This window comes from Dermacentor variabilis, chromosome 1 (genome assembly GCF_050947875.1).
Source record: "Dermacentor variabilis isolate Ectoservices chromosome 1, ASM5094787v1, whole genome shotgun sequence".
Taxonomy (NCBI): domain Eukaryota; kingdom Metazoa; phylum Arthropoda; class Arachnida; order Ixodida; family Ixodidae; genus Dermacentor; species Dermacentor variabilis.
In genome coordinates, this window is record NC_134568.1 from 192,084,241 (window position 1) to 192,106,825 (window position 22,585).

The following is a 22,585-nucleotide window of genomic DNA, read 5'->3' on the forward strand; positions in this document are numbered from 1 at the left end:
TGCTGCGGTAGTTTGGAAAGGCTCCGTGTGGTCTATGTGCACCAGAGGGCTTCTATTCTCGTGATTTCGCTCATCTTGAATTTTTTCGCCGGTTTTAAGCTTCGAGTTAACGGGGGCTTACTGCACTATGGTTCTACCACGATTTAAGACCGAAAAAGCAAAATATAATTTTTGTTCGCTACTGTACATATATATATGGGGCGATCATTTTAAAGTTTTACATCATTTTTTAAAAATCGCTTGCGGCAGATGGCGCATTTCTAGTCCTTGAGCTGGATTATTAAGTGGCGGACATTACTCGTCCGAGAAATCGCAACACATATTAAACTAATTAACCAAAATTCACAAATTAACTTCCTAATTACACCACAGCACATATTGAAATTTGTTGCCGGCGAGTTTGCAAGGCATGTTCACCTGGAATAGGGGGTTTGAAAGCTCGTCAGGCCTCAGCCCTCTCGCCCCTCCCCCACCCCCCCGGGGGGGGGGGGGGGGACGAAAGCTCTCCGCCTATGCATCGTTTTAAAGCCCCCTAAGCGGATTCTTATTTTTTTGTTCGCACACATTACGGTTCTACTGCGATTTTAAACCATGAATGGAAAATATATCTTTTTCGCAACCAGTGTTAGATATTTACTTACATTCCAAAATCTGCCATAAAACGTTTTAACACTGCATGGCACTACTAAATCCAAATTTCACTCGCATATATAGCAAGTGAGGTCACAGTTAAGTGAAATTATAGGTGCTTCGTTGAAGTGAACTGCCCATTGCTTGTTTATGTACAACTGTTAAATTTAGTGTCATATGAATGCCATCCAAGACCTAGTCAATATCGCAAGCTTCAACATCTTTTTCTTTCTTGGTCCAATTGCTTGATCCCAATAACACCTAACTGGACAAATTTTTCTTACAAGTACATGCCTTAATCCCCTGTAACCTTTCCTATTTTTAGTTCACAGCATAGCTTCAGCTTCCAGAGAGAATATGAGCACATTTGGTCACACCATGCGATGATACACGAGTGAACCCTTCTTTCTTTGCAGGCACAGTAGCCGAAAACTAACTGAACATTATCAACTTGACCATTGTCAGCCAATGACATTTGGGGGCACAAAAGTGCTCTAGTTACAAATTACAACAATCATCTAGTGACCATACAAAAGTGTGTTGTGATCTTCAACAGCCATCCAGCATAACCCTTTTAGATGTATCTTCAAGTTAGTAAAGTGGTATGGCCTTCCTGTAGAGAAAAGTGATCACAATCTCATCATTGCTGTAGGAGGCCCTAGCAGATGTCAGAAATATGGCAGTGGTATCTGTCGACCACAGGCTTGCACAAGATGAACACATGCGACCAGGGTATACAACCACTCATTGGTGCCTTCATCCCTTGTTGTGAAGTGGTCTGGCCCTCCAGGGAAATTTTAGTGCTTTAGAAATTTCTTCTGCCAACTTTTGCACACTTGAATTCTAATTGTGCCCTTGATTTGTTTTCTGGAATGCTAGAACTGCTGTGATGTACCCTTTTATAATAGTGGCAGGCTCATTGTGCTAGGCTTAACATTGGCTCATGAAGCACATGATGAAAACCAGTTGCTCCTACTCGGATCACACAGGCGATTGTCATTTTGAGAGCAAACGTGCACTAGTACTGGTTTTTCTTAAAACAGTTAAAGCAAACAGTATTTGATGTAAGTAGTCTTGAATAGCAAAGAAACCCAGAACTGTGGATATCAACTAATTTATTTTCTGGAAGAAACAGTACTCCCCACACTTTCTGGATAATGTCATGCATGGATTTCTGAAACTACAAACAGCATTAGAGTAAAAGCACTGCATGCAGCAACATTTTGTGGTATCACAAATTTATAGCATTTATTTCTGTGAATGAAAAATATGAGATCGGCACTGTGCACAAAAGGATGATTTAATGTTCTGCACATGTTCATGGCCTCAGCGTCTTCCTTTCCGAAATCCTGAAAGAAAAAGTTTGCTCACTGTAAGAACCCAATAAGTTATTAAAGTGAAATGCGCTTTTAAAGTGTATTAAATACGCAACAAATTAAGATGAATTTGATCCGTAAAAAATGCACTCATGTTTACTAAACCAGGAATGGAGCAGCTGGAGCAGGTTCTCGAAACAGAAAAATTCGAATTTGCAGCAGAATATATCAGGAAAAGAGGGTAATTTTTGGTGCAACGAAATTTCAATTATGGAGAAGCTTAAAGTGCCCCTAAACAGTCCCAGTCTGAAACTTCAATTATAAAATAGGAATTACAAATGGTAACCTAAGGATTATACAACCACTACAATTTTTAACTTAACTTTTCCGCGAAAAGAAATATTTTTTTCACCCCGCATTTGCTGCGGGATGACAACAGGTCAGCAAACAGGCGGCTGCCACTGCAACAGTGCAGGACACCAAAATAAAAATGGCGGCTGGCGGAGTAAGCCAAATGCGCCGAATGTGATTTTTTCTTCTTGCGAGTACATTACGTGCATTGAAACAGTTTCGTCCGCATCAGTAATGAATAATATCAGCAAGTTTGCAGCAATAACGTAGCCATGTCCACTTTGAGGGGACAGAAACAGAGATGGGCGTGCTTAGCTGCCAGTGACAGAAACACATGGCAGGCATGCTGCGAAAACTGCGGCATTTGTCATCACTACTATCCTAATACAGCACGTTTCCGCTAAGGGTGGGCGAATATCTTGGCTGTGTTACAAACGTCGGCTCATGAATAAGGTACACTTCTACTGTATCGGTGTAAACGTGGCTACTATCGCTGCTGCTCGCGATTTGTTGCATGCCCATGAATATAGACGAGAGGAATTGAAGGGCACTTTTTTCGTTGTTGTTGTTCGCCACAACCATTATAAAGCCTAGAAATACTAAAGCCAAGGAAGTGCAGAAGGTGATGAAAGGAATGAAATGGGGCATATGCTTAAGACTCGGTTTGGTGCGTGCAGACTGCTTGGTATGTGTTAGAGAATCGTTCGCGTAGCATTTGACAGATGGTAAGCGCGATCATAATTAGCTAGACTTTGCACATGACTTATCGCTGCGGCAAGTTTGGGGTGCAATCATTACGTGGGAAAGAAAGCAAAAAATCGAATTTTGACAACAAAATTTAGGGGTGCGGTCATTACGCGAGTGCGATCATTATGCAAGTAAATATGGTAGTTTGGTCAACTCGTCCCACCAGCAGGCCTCGCAGAATACTGTGTGCCCTTGGCTGTATGCAGGTTGGTGTCTTACAGGATATGTATGAATGCATGCTATTAATAAGTCCTCAACAAAACATGATCATAGGTTCAAGGGCTTGTTATCACAGTGCAGCATAGTGTCATTCATTTTTGCACGTAAATGCAGCCAAATAGAGGCAAGGTGGACCCCAGCATCTCTCGACATCCTGAAGACGAAACTAATGAAATCCTTCAATTTGCAGTTAGGTTAGCTTGCACACACTTTTGCATTAACATTAGCAAAAATAAAACAATCTCTGCACAAACAAAAATACATGGGACAAGCGCTCACAAATGCTTGTCATATTTGTCAGCTAGCATTCACCCCATTTCTTTATATGTGGTGATTGTTTGTTTTGCACCTAAATTAACAATAAAATAAAATTAAGGTTAGTCCCGTAACTGTCATTCTCTAATAAAACTAATGCATGGGGGGAAATGAGAGACGATTTTGTATTGTTTAGTGCAACTCAGTACAGCAATTATAAATGTAGGCCTTGGGTGCAATTGGTACAGCTGTCGCACTGCTGCAAGGAGGTTCAGCAGTTTTGTTTCACATACCTTTCTTGCCCCATTTTTTCTTATATACCTACAAGAGAAAGGGATGAGAGTAATTCTATTAGTGCCATCACAGATAAGAGGAACTATGAGTTGAGGGAGAGTAGGAAGACACTGCACCCTTTTTCTCTCTCTTAACATTAGATCATTTTTCAGAAGTTCTTCAGAAATAGAGCAAAAATCAACTTAACAAAATCTGACTTTCAAAACTTTTCGATTTAACAAAGTACTTTTGATTCTCCAGCACGTTAATAGTCAAAAACCTTGAAGCAACAGATAGAACTCAACAACTCACTTAAATATTTAGGGCGGAATATGGGTAATAAATTAGGAAAATGTGAGTACAGTAGAACCTCGTTGATATTATCCCGTTTAGCACGATTTCTTGGTGCCAACATTCATGATCTAGAACACAAAAAATAACCCAATACAGCTACACTTCTTTACTGATTGATACGTGCCTGGAAAACACCATCTTTTGGCACCAACGTTCAGTACATCAGCAAAGTGCGATCATATAATAAGTTTTCTGGATGCCGATTTCCATGTAAACAAGAAAAGATGCGAGGCGTGTGCAATCGAGAACAGTAGCCGCGAGCCACAGCTATAAGTTTGAGGGGCTACAGCAGCTTCCCCTGAGTACTTGCCTACCCGTGTCATGTGAAAATACTGGTGCACACTCAGTTTCCTAATCCAGTACCAGTAAATCTTCTCTTGGGTTGTCGTATGCAGCATTCACAGCTATCGCTGCCAACCCTATCGCAATAAGCATCGTCACTTATGTTTGACCGTGCATGTGGTACAGTGCCGTTGACAAATGCAACACCTTTCCCTGTCATGCTCCTCCAAGTAGATCCGGTCCGAGTGTGCACCGTTTACAGCTGGTGGCACCAATGCGCGCCCAGTGTTGGATGTCAGTGATCTGCTTATTTATGGAGACACCTGGCTAGAGAACGCCTAGTATATGCAGCATAGTGGAAATTTTGAAGTGAGGCACACCACAGGTCATTCGATTTGGGACACGCACGCGCACCTCAGCTCCCAGCGCTTCTCATCCTGCCACTGTTGCGACTGCAAGTGCCCACAGCCACAGCCCTCTGTTCATGTGTCTTCATGCGCATTACACCAATGCACCACACCACCCTGGTTAGTAAGTGGATGTTTACTGTAATTTACACTGTCCATAAAACTACGAGTCATACTTCTTCAATAGTCAAATACTTTGCCATCTTTACCAATGCTTTGCCTTTCAGGTGAAACTGACATTTTGAATGACTGCGGCTCGTATGTTTTCCTGGATAGTATGTTTTTCATCTTTTGTTTTTCACAAAACATATGAACGAGGTTCTACTGTATACACTTGGCTTCAGTTGAGGTGATGGACACGATTAATATGGTTTGCTGGTTCCCATGACGGAACACAGCACGATCAACAGGCCCGCAGTCTACAATAAGTGTGACCAAAGTATGTGTGCAAGCAAAAATACCATCTCTTTTGTTTTTGTTCTTGAATAAAATAAAGTTATTTGCATAAATATTTTAAGTGTTTTCCATTTAGCAAAGTAGCATTCATGTCTCAACGACTTCATTAAGTTGATGTTTAACTGTATATATATTTTTTAAAGGTGTCCCACTCATTCCAGGGTGTTACTCAGGTTTATATAAAAAAGAAAGGCATTTCAGGGCCCTTTAAAGATATAATCAATTCACATTCCAAGTTCTCAATATCCACACACCGTTATCAGAATGTAATTCACTGTAATGTTTTTAAGGCACTAGCCATGCTTTTGTTATCCAAATGAAGGGAAACTAAAAAATTACCTTCTTGGTCTTTTTCTTTGGTGGTTGCAGGTCCTGTAAGTGAATAATACCACTTCAAACTGTTTGAACTCATAACAACACCCTATAGAAATGGTGGTTCGTGAATACCATCACATTTTGGACAAATAAAGAAGTCTAATATAGTATTAGCTAATTATAATTAAGTATTAACTATAGAATGAGCAAACTGCTGCATTCCTTTTTTGTTTTAAATATTATCGTTTTCTTATCTTTTCTGCCCCTTACCCCATCCCCTTGTGCAGAGTAGCCAACCGGTTAACCTCTCTGCTTTTCACCTCGTTTTTCTTCCTTCATTCCTTCAATGATACCATATCAGCTTCTCAAGAGAACTTTGCCACAATACTTCTCGCACATTCTTAGAATCTAGCACTGAAGGCCAACCTTTTATTCTGATTACACAAAACATTGCAGTAAACGTCTGCCAAGTTAATTCTGGTAGGCAGTTAACACTTAATTTGTTTGGAAGTCAAGGAAAAATAATAAGGTTAACACCTAGCAAATAGCAAGAAATTACAAGTTCAGTCTTGACTGCTGTGACTGATAATACTGTTATTTCAAGATGGACGCAGGGTGTCTACCAAGTTGACATTTCCAAATTCCCTGAGTTTTCCAGGTTTTCCCTGAGTGCATTTGCAAAATTCCCTGAGTGACACAGAACTTCGTTTTACGTCAAGATGGGTTGACACCACGTTGCCCGATGCTGCCACTCTCTAGTAAGCATGTAAAAAAAAAAAAAAACTTAATACAATTTGAACAGTAAAGACTAGTGTTTATTTTATTCAAAAAGAAAACGGAAAAGTGGGGCATCTCAGCATCAGCCAACACTTTGTTTCTTGAGCTCAAGCTCCTTCAAAGAAGCCACGGCACACTTTCTTTCCCGTTCATTCCTAAATGCGTAGGTCATTTCTGTTCTTGTCCTCTTTCCGCCGTGTGTTTGCCCCACGGACCATCTGAAGCATCCTCTTAGTCAGTTGTACAGTCAACGTCCATTTTTCTAACTCCCTAGGGGCTGCGAAAATGTTCGAAAGATCGGGCAGTTAAAAGAAATGAATGCATGCCTTTTACTGTCCTTAAAGAGCCCCTCACCAGGCCACATAGCAAATTTTGGTAATATGCTGGAAGTTGTTACGTGCCCTCTAGGGAGCATTCTGATGCAAGAATTTTTCACATTGGTTCATTAATAGCCAAGATAGAGTGTGAGTGAGTGAAAAACTTTATCAGCTCTAGGTTCGCTGGTCTTCTGCGGTCTTCAGATGGCTTCGTCCATCTTCTAGCACAACGGTCGGTTGCCCTTAGTCCAGGGCTCCGCTGGATGCTGCTGCCAGTTGTGCTCGCCGAATCAGACCTTCTTGGTCGACCTGGCGATCGCTGGAGAGCACTCCCTCCCACTGCTCCGCACTCGGGTTTCGTATAACGGGTACCACGTCTATCTTCTGGCATGCCCACGTTATGTGATACAGCGTGGGTGTTTCGTGGCACCAGGGGCATTTGTCATTGTATTGTGTGGGATAAATTTTGCTGAGTACGTTTAGGTTCGGGTACGAGCCTGTTTGTAGCTGCCTCCACGCGACAGAGTTCACTCTGCTAAGGAAGTTGTGCGGTGGTGGATACCGCTTTCTGCAGCCCTTGTAGTAATTTAGTATCGCCAAATAGTCTTGGGGTACAGGTTCGGTCCCCTGGAGGTCGCCTACATTGGATGCTCGGTAATAAGTGTACCCTCAAGCTATCCTGTCCGCCTCTTGGTTCCCTGCCACTCCCGTGTGTCCCGGCGTCCATACTATCGTATGCCTAATTGGTTCTTCTTTTGTTTGTCGTTGCGTTATGTGGTCTCCGGAGTGGAGTATGTGAAGCGCTCCGTGCCCTATTTTGCCGCGTAAGTAGTTGCGGCACGCCGTTTGTGAGTCTGTAAGGATTGTTAGAGACCGTTTAGACCGATATCCCTCCGCTGCCGCTAGAGCGACGGCCGCTTCTTCAGCCTCGACTATCGTACAGCCTTGTAGTGATGCGCTGGTGATCTCGCGTAGGTTCGAATCAATCACCACTGCTACCGCGTTGCTGTTGCTCTGCCCCGCTGCTCTGGCGTATGTGGCTGCGTCCACATATACTGTCGTTTCTTGGAGTGCTAGTGTCTTTTGTAGGTATTCAGCCCTCACTTCTCTGCGTGCTTTGTGTAGGTTGGGATCCATGTTCTGGGGTATGGGTGCTACATTTAGTGTGTTGCAATACTCGTCCAGAATTGTTTCGGTCCTTTGTATCTCTTGAAGTTGATCGGCACAGCCTAGTTTCTTCATGAGCTCCCTGCCAGATGGGGTCTGCTGTAGTCTGCACTGTTGGGAGGCTAGTTGCGCCTCTTTCAATTCCTCGAAGGTGTTGTGTAGTCCTAAGGCTGGGAGCTTTTCGGTTGAGGTGTTGTGGGGAAGGTGGAGTGCGGTTTTGTAGGCTTTGCGTAGAATCGCGTCCGCCTGTTGTACCTCACTCTTGATGGGATTGTAGTATGGGAGGCTGTATGCCACTCGGCTGATGACCAGGCTTCTGACCAGCTTGAGTGTGTCCTCCTCTCGCATGCCGTGCCGTCTGTGTGAGATGCGCATGATTATGCGGGCCACTTGTAGGGTGGATGCCTTGAGTAGGGCGAGGGTGTGGGTGCAGCGTTGGTTTGACTGTATCCACATCCCCAGAATTCTGATGAGCGTCTTTTCTGGTATCGGCTTCCCCTCGAGGCAGACGTTGAGCTTTAACTCGTCGCTTGGTGGGGACTGTGCGGTTTTGCTTTCCTCTCCAAACTCTCAGGAGCTCGCACTTCTCAGTGGAGCAGGCTAGCCCTCTTGCTCTGACGTAGTACTCTATGCAGGTGGCTGCCTCTTGTAACTTCTCTTCTTTCTCTCTGAGCGAGCCTGTGTTAACCCAGATGGTGATGTCGTCGGCGTACATGGCATGGTGTATGCCGTCGATTTCTTTTAACTGTTTTGCCAAGCCAATCATGGCTATGTTGAAAAGCGTGGGGGAGATGACCGACTCTTGAGGCGTCGCTTTGTTTGGAATAAGGAACTTCTCTGATCGGAGCTCTCCGAGGCCAATCATTGCCGTTCTGTTTGAAAGGAAGACTTTGACGTAGCCGTAGACTCTCCTCCCGCAGTTCAGGTCGTTCATGCCCGTGAGGATAGCCTCACGGCTTACATTGTCAAAAGCCCCATTGATATCCAATGCCATTATTATATTCTCCCCGCTCCTGGGGACGTTCCCGAGTACTTCTTCTTTGATTTGAAGCAGTACGTATTGGGTTGATAATTTTGCTCTGAAGCCAAACATGTTGTGGGGATACAGTTCGTTGTCCTCCATGTACTGTTGTAGTCTAAGCATCACCACTCGTTCGTACAGTTTTCCCAGGCACAGTGTGAGCGAGATCGGTCTGAGGTTCTCAATTTGCAGTTTCTTACCCGGTTTAGGAATCATCACTACCTCCGCATGCTTCCACTCTTCGGGGACGGTCTCAGCTTCCCAGTGTTTGTTGAGAAAGTCGGTTAATTCTGCGACTATCTCTTCACTGAGGTTGCGGTGAGTGCGTTATTGATCTTGTCTGCACCTGCGGCCGTGTTTCTGGTTGTGTTTCGAATCGCTGCGTAGACCTCTTCTCGCGCGATGGGTCTGTCCAGGTTGACGTTTTTTCTTCCTCGGTAGTGCTCTGCGTAAGCTGCTGGGTTTGTGTCCCCGAAGCATTTAACGCGTATCTTCTCCAGGAGTTCCGAGTCTGGTCGCTCGAACTGGTGGATGAACCGGTAGATGGTTTTGTTGTTTTCTGCCTTGGTCTTGGTCGGATCTATGAGAGCCTTGAGGATATGCCACGTCCTCGCTGTGTTCAAAGTTCCGTTGAGGGAGTCGCTGAATTGCTGCCAATTTTTCCTTGCCAATTGCGCCGCGTACTCTTCTGCTTTCGCTGTGACTTCTGCGATCTTTATCTTTAGCTTCCTGTTGTATTTTTGTTTCTTCCACCTCTTGGTGAGCCCGCGTCTAGCTTCCCACAGCTTGAGCAGTCTGGCGTCTACCTCAGGCGTCTGCGTCGTTCGCGCGATTTCTTTGGTGTACTTGCGCTGTTTTTCAATGAGCATTTTTCTCCACTCTTCTATCGATTGGATCCCGTTCTCGGCGAGATTCCTATCGCATGCCTCTCGAAAAGTGCTCCAGTCCGAAATTTTTGCCAATCCCAGCTGACGCCTTAGCCTGTCCGAAGTTACTTGCATCTTGAGTATGTAGTGGTTACTACCCAGGTTCTCTAACAGGTTCTCCCACACTGCTTGTTCCGCTCCTCGTATGAACGTAAGGTCAGGGCAGGTGTCGGTACTAACGCTGTTTCCGATTCTGGCTGGAGTGTCTGGGTCTGTGAGGAGGTTGCAGTCGGTGTTCTCTGCTGCCTCCGCTAGTGTTTTGCCTTTTGGGTTTGCTGTTTGGTATCCCCAGGTTTTGTCTATGGCGTTAAGGTCTCCTAGGATGATTAGCGTGCTGTCTTTCGCTAGTTTGCGTGCGCCATGGAAAAGCTCGTAGAATTTTGCCTTCCTCTGTTTCGGGGGGGCTGTATGCATTTACAATAAATATACTGCCCCTCTTTCTTTTCTTCTTTGGTATAATTTCTACAATCACGTGCTCTACGTTGGTGTCGGCTATCCTGTCGTGGCTTATGGCGATGAGTGCCTTGCTGACTAGGGTTGCCGTTCTTCCTTTCTCTTGAGTCTCGTAACACGTATATCCTGCGAGTGTTGGTGTCGTGCCCATCTCTTGAAGCGATATGATGTCGGGCGGTGTTTGTTGTGTGTGAATGTATTGTTGGAGGAGGCCCTGCTTCTTACGGTAGCCTCTGCAGTTCCACTGCCATATATCTAAGGTTTCTTGCTTGCTTAAAGTTGTACTGGCCATGTTTAAGCCTCGGTGTTTGCGGATGTGTCGGCGAGGGATGCCAGTACGGGGCGGTGGTAGGCCTTCTCTCTAATGTTCTTGGTAAACTTCTGCTGGCAGAAGCTGCTCCGGAGCTCTGTGACTTGTAATTGCACTTGCTGCATTTGTTGCTGCTGTTGCTGCATCATCTGCTGCATCATTTGCTGAATCTCTACTTTAAACGTGGCGAAATCCTCGTTGCCTGCTTGCCACAGGGCTTGGGTTTGTACGGTTTGTGGCTGCAAAGGGCTGTTCGACCTAAGGTCTCGCACTGCCTTCGTTAGCTCTGCTATTTGGCGTTCTAGCTCTTTCTGCCTAGCGCGTGATAGCTCTAATTCGCGTCTCAGTGCTATTTTCTCCGTGTCCTGCTGTCTAGGCTGTTCGCGGTTGCTGTTTGTGTCATTCTTTTTGTTAGCTACCCCACCCGAGTGCGGAGCAAACCACGGGTTTCCGGCTCCCCAGCTCACCTTGACGCCGCCGCTCTCCTTCTTTTGCTGCTGCAGCTGGCTCCCTCCCTTAATGGCCAGGGGCGGGAGGGGCGGGAAGGACCGTGACCGGCTCCGTGAACGGCTCCGCGACGCCCGGTATCTCGAACGGCTCCGCGAAGTCTCCCCCTCCGAGCTGAACCACCTCGGCTCCTTCCCGTGGTCGTCCCGGCTGCGACGTCTGCTCTCGCGTCCGCCGCCGTTGTTGCCGCCGTTGGCCTTGCCTCGCAGGTCCCTGGCTTTCTTTAGTCGGTCTTGGCACTTCCTCGATCCGGTAGCGTGGTTGCCTCTGCAGATCAGGCATCTCGGGGTACACTGGTTATCCTTTGGTGGGTTCTGCATCCCGCATTGTTTGCAAGCCTTGGTGTCCGGTGTGGGGCACACGTCGGAGCGGTGACCTTGTTGGCAGCAAACGTAGCAGATTTGTCTTGTGGGCGGGTACGGGTAGCACTTGTACTCGGCTACACAGTAGATGACGTGTTTCGGTGTGATGGGTCCACCAAAGGTGATGACGGCCGTCTTGGTCTCGCCTAGTCTTCGGGCACTGTGGATGGTGACACCCTGTGTGCACGTCCACAAGTCGGCTTTCAGTTCCTCCGGTGTCGCTCCAGGGTCCACTCCGTGTCTCACGCCACGGCGGGTGTTTTCCGATGCGGCCACGTAAGCATTTACGTCGTATGAGCGTCCCTCGATCATGCTAATGATTATTATGTTGGATCCTGTGCGGAGCCTCGTGATCAGGTCTCTTCCCTCGAACTTGCTGCAGCATGCCGTGGCTACGGCCCGGACCATTTGAAATTGCTGGAGCGACTTGACTACGAGTCTCTTCGGTCGCAAAATAATCTTGAAATCGTCTCTGGGGAGTGGGGGCAGCCTCTGCCTAGGCTGCCACTGCGCTCCTTTCCTGTCTTTTTTCAGCGCGCCGGAAGCTGGCGCGCCAGCTGTCGGCGGAGGGGCCGGGGAATTCCCGGCGCTGGCGGCGTTCCATCCGTTCTTCCTCTGTCGATTCTTTTGGCGTTTGGTCATCACCAATTCCCAATTTGCTTCGTCTTCTTTGTGAGTGTCTTGCTGCTCCTGCATGGCGGAGTCATCTATCTCCCCGTCCGCCGAATTCCCGGAGTCGGAGGCGCCGAGGTGGTCGTCGTCCATCTCTTGTGCTTCTAGCAAGTTCTGGGCTAGTCTACTCGTCGATGGCTGAAAAGTCGGATATTTCGTGGAGGCGGGGTCGGGTCCAGGCTGCATCACTGTCGCTGAGCGGGCCTGGTTGCCCGCAAACGCCCGTAGTCATGCTAAGCCTCGGTAGGCTTAGCGGCGAGCGTTTCCCGCCAAAGTCCGGTAATTTGCCAAAAAATGGTCCGACCGTTTTGAAATCGGCGTCCGGGTAATCCAGCTTGTTAGCTCTCTCAGATCCAACCCAAAAGTTGGCGGCCCAATGGGTCGAGATAGTCCGTGAGGGTTGGAATCTACGGAGCCCATGCGACGAACGTCCGCACTGCTCCGCTTCTTCTTCTCTCCCCAAGATAGAAATCACAGGTTCGCGGCACCAGGATAGAAATATTTCAGTGCCGCGAACCTGTGATTTTAGGAGGCGCAGTAAATGTTGGAGGTGGTCACATTTAGAATTTCCAAGAGAGACACTCTTTCCACTTGCCCCTTCTAGCCTCCGCAAGCGAAATTCTTTGCCTGCGTTCCCCCATACAGGAGCTTGAGGATTGCGTGACGCATACATCATGGGACCACCTTCCTTTTTTCCCCTTTTGCTTTTTTGCTGCGCAGTGGGCTTCTGCTCATGGCATCACGCACGAGCTGCTACATTTGTCTTGTTTTGCGCAGCACACCTTTTTGCGTGCTACGCATGAGAACACCTGACTAGCAGTATAAGCCAGTGCTACACAGATACTGAGGAAGCCACATGCAGATCATAGAGCATGATCGCACGCTCAAACATTGCAGAAAATGACATACTTTCGTTGTCTGCACACGTGACTGCACGACGTGGGAACATGCAAACAGAAGTACATCTCTCTTGCAGCGTGCGAAGTAAAACAAGAACACATAGACATTCGGTTTGTGCGTTTTACTATTTCTCTAAACTTTAATTCGTCTATTGAAGCAACAGATTACACCAATAAAGGATGTTGCCTTAAATAATTCTCAAAGTCACGTGTCGCTATGAGCGACGTCACAGCAGTGCAATGTATGCCCGTGAGCAAAAGTATACGGACCAGGGATTGCGCGATGAAGCCGATATTTTTCCTTAGCCTGTAAAGGCAAATTGAAAGAAACTAAGGACTGCAGTCCAAACTTAGCATTGGGAACATTCCAGTTTATTCGTCAGTTTCAGTTTATGCATGCTAATTGCATAGAAATTTAGTTTTTTCAGGGACCCCGTGGTCTGTATAATTTTGCTCACGGGTGTACGTAGGCATACTTGTGCGATTACATCCGCTCTGTGACTGGGAGCATGGCACCCACGAGGAGAAGCAGACGGCATTCAGTTTGAAATTTCAGCTTTCTGCGGCGCGTAGCGATGTAATAGTTAGCAGACACGATCGTTAGCGCGCATAGTATGCACGGCACTTGTCGACTCAAAATGGCCAGGCCTGGTGAGGGGCCCTTTAGGGGCTCAAATCGCCACAGGCACATCCGAAAAAGCTCGGAAGGCCTACCAGTGCACTAATTAGGTATATTGGTGCTCCTACTGTGACAGGAGATGGCGGGTGCACGCGTGTATAATTAAGGAATACATACTGTGTCGAATGACAATTGCCCCTTACCACACTTGTTATGCTTCACCACTTAACATTCCTGTACTGAGGCGAAGCTAGCTTTCCGAAACCGGCATTATGCAACGCGCTGTATTTTCCGAGCTTTGAAACAAATCGCAAGGACCACAAAGGCGGAGTGGGTGCCGTTGCTGACAGCGGCGAATTCTTTCAATGAAAAACACGGCACAGAACGGCAAGAAGCTTAATAGCGAACGTCGAAGCAGCTAGGCCTGGCGTTGCCGCGGTGGTGGCTACGGCTGCCAGCAGATCTGCGTGCGAGAGCGCCAATTCGAGGCGGCAAGGTAATCGAAATGGTGGCTTTGATTAATGCTGTTTCGGACCGGCGGTCACCGCAGGAAGTGTGAAAACTCGGACAGCGACGGGGTTCTCGAGTCCGAAATTTCAGACGTTCTTATACACTGACTCTATGGGGGACGTCGTGGCGCCGCGAAGCCGTCTGAATTATCAGGCGTCCAGAGAGTCGGTCGTTGACGGTACACTGGCAACTCCTCCAGCGGACGATACGGCGTCAAAAAGGTTTCGTTACGATTCCTCTCTGTACTTTGGCGAGCATTACAGCGACTTTCGTCCCCTTTCGACAAAATTACTGCTCATTTTCCCTGATAGAAGCACAAATTCCCTGAGTTTTCCCTGCGTATTTCCAGCCTATTCGATATCCCTGAGAATTCCCAGTTTTCCAAGTTGGTCGGCAACCTGGGACATGTGATGGTGCACAGTACATTCAAACCTTGATTTAATGAAATTTCCGATACAACAACTACAGAGAAGTTGGGCCTGACACCAAAAATGTTTTAAATTATTCTGCAATTTTACGGCGCTGAAAACCTGTAGATACAGTCAATTCCGGATATATGGAACTCAAAGGGGATCGCGAACGGTTCAATATATTAACAATCTGAAATACAAATATCTATTTCAGACAGTTTCCTGAGACTGCGAAAAGTGGGAATTTACTCATTTGTTTCTCTAAGGCTGTGCCAAATGCACAAAGTTTAATAATTTCTTGGGCATCAATGTTGAAAGTCGCTCACTCTGCAGGATGGTCTCTGCTCACTCTGCAGGATTGCAATGCTAACCCTAAAGGCCAGCATCTCTATGCTGCAAGACCATGGTATGCCTCAAAGTGGTTGTTACACATCTTTTTTCAAGATGAGGTACAAATGGATGCAGCGCAGAAGTAAATGAGCCTGCATGGATATGTGCCATGCCACCATCAGCGCACTTGTACTGTGAATTCACTGTGAATGGGCCCAGCCGCATGTCCATTACGATACGTCATTTAAACAGCTAATCGTCATTCCCCGACAGTGAGTCAATCCGGCCGGTGCTCAGGCATCTCCAGTTTGGCATCCCATGGCCAGAGTCGTTTAGTGAGAAGACTGAATGTCATCCCCGCTTTCTATTGGAATGTGTATTGCACCGGGAGGCCCTTCGTGTTCTTGAAGCAGCGTGGTGATCTTCTCTTGCCTATAACCAATGGCTGCAGCATGCACGAGCCATTCATATTTTAAGCAAGCAAAGCTGAGAAACACAAATTGCTCATTTTTCCTCTATGGCATATGCTGGCCTTCAGATTCAATGCTTTGTTTGACAGCAGCTGCCAAAACAGAGCTGTTTTGTTGGCGGTGAATATTTCAGATGGTGCAAAACGTGATTGCATCCCCATTAGGAGAAGAACGGTGCAGCACAGTGTTCAATATATTAAATGTGGAAGTGAACGGTAGTACAATACATGCATACCACAGTGAATGACATTTTTCGTACATGTCCAATAATTTGGATGCCTTTATGGTGCCATCACAATTTGGATGCCTTTATGGTGCTATCACCTACCCTACTGAGCCAATGTATAAGGACGTCTGAAATTTTGGACATTGAAAGCCTTCGCTGTACAATTTTCCAGACATTTTGCCATGACCACAGGTTTGAAAAAACATTAATCTAAGTTGCTACCACGGCCATTTTGATAATCTCAAAGCCTCGAACCAGTGCACTTGCATGCTGAGCCGCTGGCAGCCATGGGCACCACGGCAATGCTAGGCCTAGCTGCTTCAACATTCGCTGCCAACTTTTCTGCTGGGGCCGTATTCTGTAGCGGTTCCTTTTGGAACTGGTTCCTTTTGGCTGTTACGTCAGGATTACGTAACTTGGAGAAAGAGTGGAACAGGGCGGCGTGAGGGGAACCAATCAACGAGCGGTGGTCTGCCGGAAGATCACGTCATCATTTTTGTTTGTATTTGGGGGACGGTATAGCAATTGAAGGATGTTGCTGGTTTGATAAAAAACATTGGTTTGTATAGAACACTTGCAAATCTAATTTTTAGTAATAAATGTGAGCTTGCGGCGCAGACGGCTACTGGGAGTTGTAATTTTATGTGTTGTTTTCTTATTTAGTCGCTAGGTGGTGTGCCATACGTTATGCAAACAACTTGCCTCGCTTTGTTTACGTTTTGGACTTGTTCGCGCGCCGAAACCGAAACGATCTCGTAGCACAAAAACAGGCAGCTGGGTCTTCATGTTTCAGCGAGGCAGTGCGAAATACTCATTTCATTTGTCGAGGAGCACCCCTACCTAGCAAAAGCGTCGTGTGTGTTGGGCCAGCAGCTGACGGTGGCTTTCTGTTGCGCCGTGGATGGGAATCTAACCCATCCTTTTTTCTTTGCCCAGAACCATAATGGCCTTAGCGACGGCTGTAATGATCCGGCTGACCGAAGGCTGCGACAGTGCAATCGCTTGTTCATTCCCGACGCACTGGAAAACTCCCGGTGGCAAAAAACTGCCGCGCGCACAGCACTTTCATCGTAGTGTCGACACCACGAAATCTTTGAGGTCCGAGATGTCCTTCCAGCTCATCGCAAAGACGTCGCACTATGTCTTTGGAGAGCCTAAAATGCCTTCGAAACTCTTCTTCGGCCATGCCGAACGCGTCGCGTCGTTGCCTCTCGTCGCGTCGTTCACTTTCGGCGCTCGCCAGCAGCACAACCAAAGGAGCCGCCATTGCCGTCTCCGTCTCGTCTCATCTAGGTGCCGGCTCGTCAGCTGGCGCGAGACTAGCTGGCAGCCACGGTTGCCCCAGCAACCCTCGACATCATCTCGCCACCGCGCGACCCTCGAGCGAACCACTTCTCCGTAGTTCCTCTCCTAGCAGGGAACCGGTTCCTTTCCAGATGATTGGCAACCTGTGTGACGTCATCAAAATTTGTCGTCCCGCCCACCAGAGATGACGACAACGAAGCGCCGACCAATGGCAACAGCCAAAAGGAACCGGTTCCAAAAGGAACCGCTACAGAATACGGCCCCTGTTTGGTGCCGTGCTCTTCGTTGAGAGCATTCACCACTGTCAGTAATGGCGCTGGCTCCACCTTTGTCCTCCTTGCCAATGACTTAGAAGCAGGGAAAGCATGGCAAAGTCAAGCATTGAATAATGCCAGTTCCCAAAAGTGAACTTTGCTGCAATGCAGCAGTTTTTAGCGTCAAGCACAGGCAGTGTACTGCAGTGAAACATAACAAGAGTGGAAAGGGTCCACTGTCACGGGACACAGTATGTATCCCTTAGTTACACACATGTGCAGCTTCTGTCTTTTGTCACAGTATGAGGACCAATACGCCTAATAAGTGCACTGGCAGGCCTTTAGAGCTATTTCGAATGGGCCTGTAGTGATCTGGGCCCTTGAGGGCAGTAAAAGGCACCCATTAATATTTTCCAGATTTCCACTCAATTTCTTGGATGTTATTGCAACCCCTAGAAAATCTGAAAAATTGGTTATTGACTGCACAGCACTATAATTTTGTATAGGATTTCGAAGGGGATGACTGTTTGATATAGCTAATAATTATATATATATCTGGGTTTGATATATTCAGGACCGACTTTACATGTAACTTTATGTACTTATTTAAATATGAGGCCTATTTGTTTTTCATCTGGCTCTAATTTTATGAGTTTCTAATTATATTCACAGAAAAATTTGCAATAAAGATCAGTTCCTCAGCTTTCACTGAACAGGACATCAATGACTTCTGTATGGTTAAAGAAATCCAATAAGAGCAACCTTATAGCTCTGCCTACCTCAGTACAAGAGTGGCAACGCTTCGAAGCTGACGTTTTTCTGGTTGTTCAACGATGCACTTAAGTGATGCCAACGTGGGGAAACCCACCAAAGAAACCAAATCTTATTTTACATAAACAGATCTAATACTTAAATGTGGAGGCAGTGGAAAACAAGGCACCATTAAACATATCAGTGCAAGTTATCATGTAAACAATTGAGTGTTCTACATGCCTTGCTCAGTAATCAGCACCACTGGCACAGGAGCATACAGACAATCATTTGGAACAGAGGTTGCAGGAATGGCCAGGTATTTCTAGCTGATTCAGCTTCACAGATCGTATAAGTGTCCACTATACACCCACTCCTCATAGTTGTTTCACCCTAAACATAGTGTTTAACCATAGCTATCCAGCATCATTTGACCTTAATGAATGACAAAAAAAAAAAAAACTTTGAATATCCAATCTCAGATTGAACACAGCTTCAGTAACAGGGGCCACTTAGAATTAAATCTTAAATTTTTGATATACATAGTTGAATCTCAGTATTACAATGTTACATCTGACACAAGCGTATCTTCATTATATCCAATATTCATAACAAGCATATTCTCATTACACATTTGATTTCAGTGGGAAAATTCAGAATCGAGTTGTTATATCCATCTCTGTTTGTTATATCAAAGCTCAACTGTATAGCTGCACAACCTACTCAATACTATTTAGGTTCAGTGCAATAAATTTGCCTGCAGAGAGGTTCCTTTTTTGAGCAAACCGTTAAAGTTTCAAGTGCATGCTTAGAAGGACACACATTAAGCCCTACAGTTTTCAGCAGAGAGAGCAAATATTACCATTTAGAATGGAACATGCATTCTCAATGTCAAGATATATATTATAAAATATCCATACAAAGTGATGTGATTGGTGATTCTAACTTAATTTCATGTTAACTAGGCCTGAATGCAGTTAGACAGTGCAGATACCACTGCACCATGATAACAAAGCAACTTAATACAAAACCTTACATCTGCATCATTGGCATCCAAAGCTGAGAAATCCCCAAAGCGGGTCAGGTCCCTCAGGCTTGACATGGTTCCCAACTGCTTTCCCAGGTTCTGCAAGATTAACAAGGTGCTGCAGGGCAATGCTACACATAACAAAAAGGGCAAATTGAACATTTTAAAAATCTTGCAATCCTCTAAACGAACTGTGACATTCTTACTGAGAAAGTTTTGACATTTTGACAGTAACCCTCATGCAGGCCAACTGATGCATTGCGGGGACAGCACAAATTCAAGTAAAAACCTTATGCACAATCTCTGGCACCTTCAGTTGTCACCAATAAAAATACTGCAGCTGCTGTCTGCAACCAAAGTGCTCTGCCACTAGTTTCAGGGAAGACGGGCAGTGTTGCCATCTTGGTGGATATTCCACCAAACTAGAAGACTAGCCTTCTTCCCGTGCAAAATTGCCTTTTAGCAAACAGCAGACGTTTTAGCAGATAATGAATTAAGATTTGTGAATAACAAACATTTCACTAGAATATGAGTGCACTTAGTGAATATTTATTAGATTTGGAATATCCTGAGCAGAATATAAAAACTGAAAGTCGAGCAAGTTGGTGAGGATTAATTGTTACCAACAGCACGACCAGACAAATGACAGAAACCAAATGAACACACAGCAATACTTGAAGAAATAAACAAAACGCCAGAAATAACACACATGCATAGAGTGCAAAAAAAAGAAAGCTCCCAGGCTCAAGCTACACGTGTTGTGCAAACACTCCTGCAGACTCCTTACCCTTTTTTTACCGCACATGCGCACATCAACATTAAGAATGTAAGAAAGTGCCCCCCCCCCCATATTAGTAAAAACAAAGAAAAGTATGTCGTCCAGGCATGTGTGACAGTGATTGACAAGGAGGTAGAATTCTTCAAAATCAAAAGGTGGTGACATTCGCAGTGCGCAGTAGTCCTCACTTTGGTTCTCCCTCTTTTTGTCTTCTTTCTGTTTTTCATTTTCTTGTGTGAGAAAGTGTTGCTAGCCTTAGAATATCCACAATGCAGACATGACCTTGCTACTGGTCAGGTTCAATTTTACAATTGAACCATGTCTCTAAAGCGAAAAAATTTGACAACACCTAAGCACTTCTTATGAGTTGTGAATGCAAAAGCATTAATGTCCAGGTGAACGCTGCTGAGTGGTCTTTCCAGTTATGAACTCCTCAGGGGCAAGCAAGCATGTTGAGACGCTTGGCCACTATATCTTAGATGGCACAAAGCCGGTGCACTTTGATCTGTGATGTCATGCTACCTTGCCTGATTGCCATGTAATCTAATGGAGACACTCCCGAGTAAGCTGCTTTCACCACGCCAAGCTTGGCGATGGAAGTTTCAGTCCAAGTAGCATGATGTCACAAAGCAGAGTGCACAGGTATGCTATCTAGAAAGCATTGGTTCAGCCCAGTGGGTAAGACACTCTGCTTCTAAACATGGCGTCATACGAAACTCACTACCGTCAACATTTTCCCTGTCGAACATGTGTCTACTGTTGATGGTCCCGTAATCTCAAGTGTCCGAAACACAGTGTGAAGAATTCGTTCACGTTGTGACAGCAAGTTCGTGGTTATCAAGCAAGATTTGTTCATGTGTTTGCCTGAGCACGCGACACCAATAAAACTGCAAACGTTACTTTGTGTAGTTGTCTCTTTACTATCACCATCAAGACTCAGCCTTTCTGGCAAAACCGCGACTTTTTTAGTAGTTGCTTGGGACGAATACTTGTTTCCTTTTACACTTATTTTGAATTTGGGAGCATCATCTGACCACAGCTGTGGGTACTAGGCGCAGTCAGCCATGACTACAGTAACCATGGTGCCCAGGATTTACAGTGCCACGTGACACAACACACAAATTTCAGACACCGTGAGCCACGTCAATGGATTGCTCTCAGTGCGACCTGCACTGCACGCAGTGGCACTCATAACCATGATATTGCGGCCTGACTTTCTGATTTGTTTAGAAGTGTTTACAGAGAAGGTACTATCCACTGGAATGCTCTGGGAATAGTTGTTTTTACTGCTGAAACTTTAAAACCTTGAATTGATGAAATTCGAGATATGACAAAGTTTTTAGCTGCAAGTACAACTTCGTTGTAATTGCAGGTTTGACTGTATAACAAGGCTTGAACAAGGTTTGACTGTATAAACACACACACACACACATATGTGTGTGTGTATGTATGTATGTATGTATGTATGTATGTACATATGTATGTATGTACGTATGTACGTATGTATGTACGTATATATGTATGTACGTACTTGAATCTAGGCTGGCCCCAATTCTAAGCCGACCCCCAAATATCCGAAGCCAGAAAAATGTTTTGAAAAACTTATCTTGAATGTAAGCCGAACAAAAAAGTGAGGACAGCATTCACAAAATGAAAACAGTATTTATTTAATATGAGCATGCCGAGCTCACTCTACGTCATTATCGCTGCTAGCCTCATACGCTTGCTGACGCATGCAAGCTCGCGTCTGCGCACCCACGCATGTGCAGACAGTGCAGCATGGTTCGTACGCGTCGAAAGGTGGCACAATCTCGGTGAACAGCTCCTCTCTGTCATCGCGTGCTTATCTTCCTTATTGCTATCATCTCAAAGCGGCACATGCAACAGGCGTCTCCTGTTGCCCCCTCTAATGATGGATGGTTTTTCTCATCGATGCTGAAGTCCCGTCAGGCTTGAACGTTTGATGGTGCGTATGCGGCTAGCACAACTTTTCGTTTGTGGCATCGCCTGTTTGGTGTCATTACGATAACGCCACGCCGCACGCCGATACTTGGCCACCATACCGATAGGACACAGGTCACAATGGTGAAGTCGCTCATGTACTTCAGTTGGCTACTGGCGCGGCTATTAGTGGCTGCGATACTGACTTTTCTAGATGACGCTAGCTATGCACCATATTTATCATTTACAATTACAAACTGGCCCATTTTTAAAAATCCTTGAATCTAAGCAGACACTAGAGTTTCGTATATGATTATGTTAAAAAAGAAACTATCGGCCTAGATTTTAATAAACACGGTATGTATGTATGTATGTATGTATGTATGTATGTATGTATGTATGTATGTATGTATGTATGTATGTATGTATGTATGTATGTATGTATGTATGTATGTATGTATGTATGTATGTATGTATGTATGTATGTATCACCAGCACTTCATCCCAATTGGGTTGTATTGTTACTTCATCGGAAGCACAAGAAATGCAAAGAGGCAGTTTCAACCCACATTTTTCCAAGAAACATGCACTTAAATAATGCAAAACCGTAACACAATATAGGAAATATGGATTCAAATTTTTACAATAGATAAAGCATAAAATAGTCTTTGATATCACTTTCACAAACATCAATGAAATTTAAACTTAATGGTAATAAAGGTTCAAGCTACTCACCCTTTCCTTCTTGGTCAATGTAAGTCTTAACATGTTGTCTTCTTCATACCTAAAAATAACAAACGTGGAACCAAATGTCAGATGGTATTCAACAATATATATGAACTGACAAAGTCACAGAATTCCAAAATGTTCAATGTGTGCGTATATATCCCCATACTATTAGAATTATTAAACAAATGCACTATTCACAGCACTTTTTATGAGCTGGCGC

At 45.3% G+C, this 22,585-nt stretch overlaps 1 protein-coding gene across 1 annotated transcript in view; it reads right to left on the reverse strand.

Annotated features, from left to right (window-relative positions):
- Window positions 1-1,728: 1,728 nt before the first annotated feature.
- LOC142590325 (neuroguidin) overlaps window positions 1,729-22,585 on the reverse strand; it is a 65,961-nt gene continuing 45,104 nt past the window's right edge. The window contains exons 9-13 of the mRNA XM_075702367.1: window positions 22,372-22,420; window positions 18,927-19,016; window positions 5,630-5,662; window positions 3,812-3,839; window positions 1,729-1,979 (exon numbers count right to left, since the gene is read on the reverse strand). Of these exons, the coding sequence (XP_075558482.1) occupies window positions 1,957-1,979; window positions 3,812-3,839; window positions 5,630-5,662; window positions 18,927-19,016; window positions 22,372-22,420 (223 nt within the window). The 3' untranslated portion in view covers window positions 1,729-1,956. The remainder of the gene's footprint in view (window positions 1,980-3,811; window positions 3,840-5,629; window positions 5,663-18,926; window positions 19,017-22,371; window positions 22,421-22,585) is intronic.